At 30.7% G+C, this 6,000-nt stretch overlaps 2 protein-coding genes across 2 annotated transcripts in view; one reads left to right on the top strand and one right to left on the bottom strand.

Moving 5' to 3' along the window:
• LOC149797464 (DNA repair protein RAD50-like) overlaps nucleotides 1-402 on the bottom strand; it is a 212,784-nt gene extending 212,382 nt beyond the window's left edge. Inside the window, exon 1 of the mRNA XM_089960763.1 lies at nucleotides 382-402. Coding sequence (XP_089816889.1) covers nucleotides 382-402 — 21 coding nt within the window. The remainder of the gene's footprint in view (nucleotides 1-381) is intronic.
• LOC149797462 (sodium/glucose cotransporter 4-like) overlaps nucleotides 88-6,000 on the top strand; it is a 42,820-nt gene continuing 36,907 nt past the window's right edge. The window contains exons 1-3 of the mRNA XM_089962272.1: nucleotides 88-821; nucleotides 1,460-1,564; nucleotides 3,811-3,916. Coding sequence (XP_089818398.1) covers nucleotides 780-821; nucleotides 1,460-1,564; nucleotides 3,811-3,916 — 253 coding nt within the window. The 5' untranslated portion in view covers nucleotides 88-779. The remainder of the gene's footprint in view (nucleotides 822-1,459; nucleotides 1,565-3,810; nucleotides 3,917-6,000) is intronic.

Here is a 6,000-nt window from a genome sequence, read left to right as displayed (position 1 = left end):
TGTTCATCTTTATCCAGCCTGCGTGATAATTATAATTAGAGGAAACAAATGAGAAGAGAACTTGAAAATAACCACAGTATAATTTTTCTTGACTTCGCTAATTTATGCTAATTGAGACATTGAGACATATTTTGAAGATTCAGTAATATCTAATCCACCCCAAAAATAATTTCCCCTTTATTTTATGTTCACCGACATTGTTTATTACACCACAGTAACTGTTTTATATACGTAATGTATTTGTTAAAAAAAATAAAATAAATAAATAAAAATTAATTCTAGACTAGACATAATAGATGACAAGTTATATCTCGATAGGAAATAGGCAGATGCAATCTCAGAAATATCGCGCACACCAGGTAGCAATGTGTTGGTCTGTACCCAAAGAGGATATTTCGGCATCTTCCATAATCTTTTGGGATTCGTATGCTTGAATAAAAAAACCGCATCTATCACCGTATATTGGCATATAAAGTACATGGAAATCACATGTACTGAAATTGTTCAGGTAAATTAAACGTCCCCGTCTAGTTACACAATTTACTGGACATTGGTACTTAAAACTCATCTTGTTTGATGTAATATGGATCGTGTAAAGCGGAGATTATATCTTCGCAAGCAAGGATGATTTTATTTCTTCATGTCGTTTGAACAAGATTATGCGAGATACATTATGATGTGCACATATTGTATTTATCATGATATATTTCTTGAGATTGTATTTTATATGATAGCGTTAACTTTCTTGGTCATCTTTTTAGGCAGTATATTTCCTGATTATGTTGGGATGGTTGTTTGTTCCTGTCTACGTTGCTTGTGGGGTAAGCATTATTCTGCAAAATGTTTGATTTTGAAAACCTTTACCCTGTACGTGTGTGTGTGTGTGTGTGTGTGTGTGTGTGAGAGAGAGAGAGAGAGAGAGAGAGATATGGGTGTTTGTGTGTCGGCGGGCTAACCAATCAGAGTGGTTTTATCATTGTTAAGCTTTTAAGAATAATCTGTTTAATACCTGGTACATAGTTTATAGTAACACAGTATTTAAAATCTGACCACGAGGCCATCTTGCTAAAAAGAGAAGACAGTTAAATTCAATCATAAGGTGTATTTACACCACGAAGTAAGATATTGACGTGTCAGAAAACTATCTGACAGCTGCATCTAAAGCATTAATCAGTCTGACTGTTTCCATATGCTGAATATTTTAGTGTCCTGAGAACTTTAGATGTAAACTATGCTTCCCTTCCCTTCCATTTCGCCAGTAACCTCATTTTGGGGGCATTTTTTCATCTTCAAGTCCTTGATGGCCAGAAAAAAATTAATCAAAATTATTCTCCATCAAGGTAAGGTCAGCTGGAAATTTCCTATTTCGTTCTTTTTTGTATAATGTCAGTCTTCCATTAAAGAGAATTAGATATTATTTTTAATACAAGTGACCCTTTTAACTTGAAAATATTTGTAGGCTTACACTATGCCAGAATATCTCCGGAAGCGGTTTGGAGGTCGTCGAATACGAATTTATTCTTCGGTGCTAGCTCTGGTGGAATACATTCTTACGAATATTTCAGTGAGTATTATTACTACAATACACCTTCCTTACGAATGACCGTTGAAATTACCTGTACAAATATCAGTGTTTATTGAGTACTTTTTGTGTGGAAATTTTAGAGAGACATCAAGACCCACACACACACACACCAAAAAAAAAAAAAAAAATAAGGATCACACCGATGCTTGAAATTCATGATAGTCGAAGAGCCATACATCTTGATATCAAAACTGAATTCGGAATAAGCAAGTCTAGTTACATGTTTAATACCAAATTACCTTGAATGTAATACGAATGATCCAAGCAAAACTTTTTCTCAGGACACGTCGTCCTAAAAATGAATTATAGATATATAAAGTATAAAATAAACAAGACCATCACGTAGGATGTATGACCGGTTTCGCTTTATTGCTTCATCAGACTGAATTCAGACTGGTTTCAATATTATTGCTTACGTCATTATATATATTTTGTTTCTAAGTGATCAATTATGTAAACAATGACATAAACAAAATAACGAATAATTGACAAGGAAATATACATATATAACACATATTCATGATATTTTAATACATAAAAATACTTAATACATATATCTCTACTGATAACTATCTCAAAAAAAATATCAATGAATAGAGATAAACAGTTTTATTAATATTTTTATTACGTATAATGCACATTTAAAGTATTATTCCTTGATATATCATTGACGAATGTTCAATATTTCATCAGAACTCAATGTATATAATAAAACATTATGGTGTTCATGCTACTTATAATCAAGTATTTTATAAGTAATTAATCATAATATATTGAGAATTAATTTTAAATGCCCTTTCATTTTAAAGAATTAGTAAACATTTTTTTTATGATATTAGTTTATACTTTCACTAGTGAAGTTATTATGTAAATTAGAATATTATAAAAATATTCTTAAATAATTGTAAATAGGGGACAGTAATATATATATATATAAATTAGATTAATGAATGTCGTATAGTGTTTTGGAATTTAGATCTTTTAAATATCCCGTATTAAGACGGTGAATCCAGTAGATTTGCTTTAGCAGACGTTCCATCTCAGAATCAGCTATAATAATAGGTTGAAAAGAGAAATCTTGCACAGTATGGGAACTCTTGTTAAAATGTGCGACAACATGAGACGAAAATGATTGATCGATATAAAAAAAATTTATGTCTGATCTACGTTGGTTCATACGTTTAGATATTTGTTGACTGGTTTGTCCAATATATTGGATGCCACATTTTTTGCATGTGATCAAATAAATAACATTTGATGTTGCACAATTAGTATCACAACGCATATTAAAAGTTTATTTCAATACGAAATACGTAATAATGCATTACTATTGAAAGAAGTATTTTCATTATTGAAAGAATATTGCGAACACCTAGATCTATTACACTTTGTTGATGATCCCTTTTAAGATGATGTTTTTTTTTCTAGTTTAGAATTAATTAGGGAATCTGTAAGATTTTTAGTCCTTTTATAAGCAAATGTGGGTTTGCTTTCGTATAGCGATTTAACACTGTTGATATTACATATAGTAGGCAAACATGGATTATATTCAATAACAAAACGAATGATTTTGTCATGTCTGCTTTTGATTTTACATTGTAAAGATTCAAGTTGTGTAAGAGAAGATACTTTTTGGAAAGCAGTATTAATGACGTCAATAGGGTAATTTCTATTTACAAAATGATGACCTAAATACGTCAAAGATGATTTAAAAACAGTGTCATCCGAAATAATTCTTCTCTATCTTTTTGCTTGACTATATGGCATCCCGTTTTTACATGATTTAGGATGGGATGAAGAATATTAAACATATTGATGAATATTCGTGTTTTTAGCATGAACCATGGTATTGATGTCATTACTATCGTTTTTCACAATCTCTTCGTCCAAAAATGATACTTTAGTTTTAGACATATTAAATGTAAATTTTATTGTTGGATGTAAGTTGTTTAAACTGTCTATAAAATATTAAAGGTGTGCAGGTGTTCTAATGAATAAGTTCAAATCATAAAGTTACTGTCTAAAAATCTTAGCGTAGCGTTTAACTTATGTGACTTGTTCGCGCATGCGCGTATAAAAACAATCACGAATGTTCACAGTATACGCGTTGAGTACATCACTATACTTGATAATTGTGTTTGTGACATAATCTTTGCACAGATGCCCTATTGGCATGTTAGATTGAAAAAAAAAATAGCGCAGTCTTATTAGTTTTGTTCTTGCAGATTGAGATATATTCAGGGGCGATTTTTATGAGGCTTATTCTGGGATGGAATCTATATCTTTGTGTAACCATCATACTGGCTATAACAGCGTTATACACTGTGGCAGGTAAGTGAAACGCTTTATGTATCGTACTTTTCCGTCCTTCTTTGTAGCTCTCACAGAAATTAAGACAGATGTAAAATACAAATATTTCAATAAAAGGAAACACAAATTAAAGGCCGCAGTGAAATGTACGTTCAAACAGGAAGAAAATAAGCTTGTATGACAATTGTACTTTTCAGTTGTTGTGAATTATCAATATTTAAGAGTAACCTTTATTTCACTCACTTTTAAATTCCGTATTTAATTATATGAATAGATGAGATTGGATAAAATATTTACTCTTCCATTATTGTCATTTGCCATTTCTAAAAGTTGACATTTCATATGCCAATGGAAAACCCCATATGTAATCACTTTTTGCGTCAGTGATAAAAATCACAGTTTTTTTAAAAAAAAACAATGTGTTGTTTATAATTGCATTTGATATTCATCTTCGTTCAGATAACCTTGCTTAAAACAGCCTTTTTTATTTAACAAAATTGTTGTTTATAATTGTATTTACAATTCGTTTTCGTTCAGATATTCTTGCTTAAAACAGCTTTTAAAAAGTAATTTGTTGTTTATAATTGTATTTGCTATTCATCTACGTTCATATAATCTTGCTTAAAACAGCTTAAAAAATGTGTTGTTTATAATTGTATTTACTATTCATTTTCGTTCAGATAACCTTGCTTAAAACAGCTTTCAAATTTTTTTTGTTCATAATTGTAATTACTGTTCATTTTGGTTTATATATCTTTGTTTAAAACAGCTTTTAAAAATAATTCGTTGTTTACAATTGTATTAACTGTTCATTTTAATTTATATATCCTTGCTTAAAACAGCTTTTAAAAGTAATTAATTGTTTATAATTGTATTTACTGTTCATTTTGATTCAGATATCCTTGCTTAAAACAGCTTTAAAAAATAATTAGTTGTTTATACTTGTATTTATTGTTCATTTACGTTCATATATCCCTGCTTAAAACGGTTTCTTGTCCTTCCTCTAGTGTTTGGCCATTCACTACTTACACTCTATGGAAATTACATACGATTTCGGAAATATATATCCTCCCCATTCTGGATACGGATGTGTAGATTTTTGTATCGTAAATATTATCAGTTGAAAACTGACAATAACAGATCTCATAAATTTTGAAAATGTAATTTTTAATGAAATACTCATTGTTGTCAGTTAATACCATTTCAAGAAGGGAAGCAGCGTTAATAACACTTAGAGAGTGTGCTCTTGTAAATGAAAATGCTTCATTGTGTCTTTTAAGTAAATAGAGTAAAGCGATATTAACACAAATAACTTGCCATTGTTTGTGTATCTCTCATGCACATTATTAGACTCTTGCAAATGACTAATTGTACGCTAACCATGGCGTATAGGACCAGTTGTACGCTATTCATGTTGCATAGGACTAATTGTATGCTATCTTTGTTTTATATGACTAATTACACGCTAGCCATATCCTATAGGACTCATTGTACGCTATCCATGTTATATAGGAGTAATTGTACGATATCCATATTATATAGGACTCATTGTACGATATCCATATTATATAGGACTAATTGTACGCTAGCCATATTATATAGGACTAATTGTACGTTATCCATATTATATATGACTAATTGTACAATATCCATGCCGTATAGGACTTATTGTACGCTAGCCATATTGTATAGGACTAGTTGTACGTTATCCATATGATATATGACCAATTGTACAATATCCATGCTGTATAGGACTTATTGTACGCTAGCCATGTTGTATAGGACTAATTGAATGCTAGCCATGTCCTATAGGACTAACTGTACGCTATCCGTGTTATATAGGATTTATTGTACACTAGTCATGTCGTATTTTCGGCATGGCTTCTTCCTCTCATTGCCTAACACAACTGATGAAAACGTGTCTGCAGATCATTGAAAGTGGGCTTAATCCAACAAAACGTATCGGCAAATCGCTGAAAGTGGGCTTAACCCAACTGAACATTGATAGTAGGCTTAGCTCAACCAAACCAGACAAATAAAAATTATTGTTTTACATCTTTGATTTACTCTAAATATTGTAGTATTTAAGTTAACTAGAAACTATT

The sequence above is a fragment of the Sinohyriopsis cumingii genome, chromosome 6 (assembly GCF_028554795.1).
Source record: "Sinohyriopsis cumingii isolate HCF-2022 chromosome 6, ASM2855479v2, whole genome shotgun sequence".
Classification (NCBI taxonomy): domain Eukaryota; kingdom Metazoa; phylum Mollusca; class Bivalvia; order Unionida; family Unionidae; genus Sinohyriopsis; species Sinohyriopsis cumingii.
This window is presented reverse-complemented; position numbering and strand designations above follow the sequence as displayed.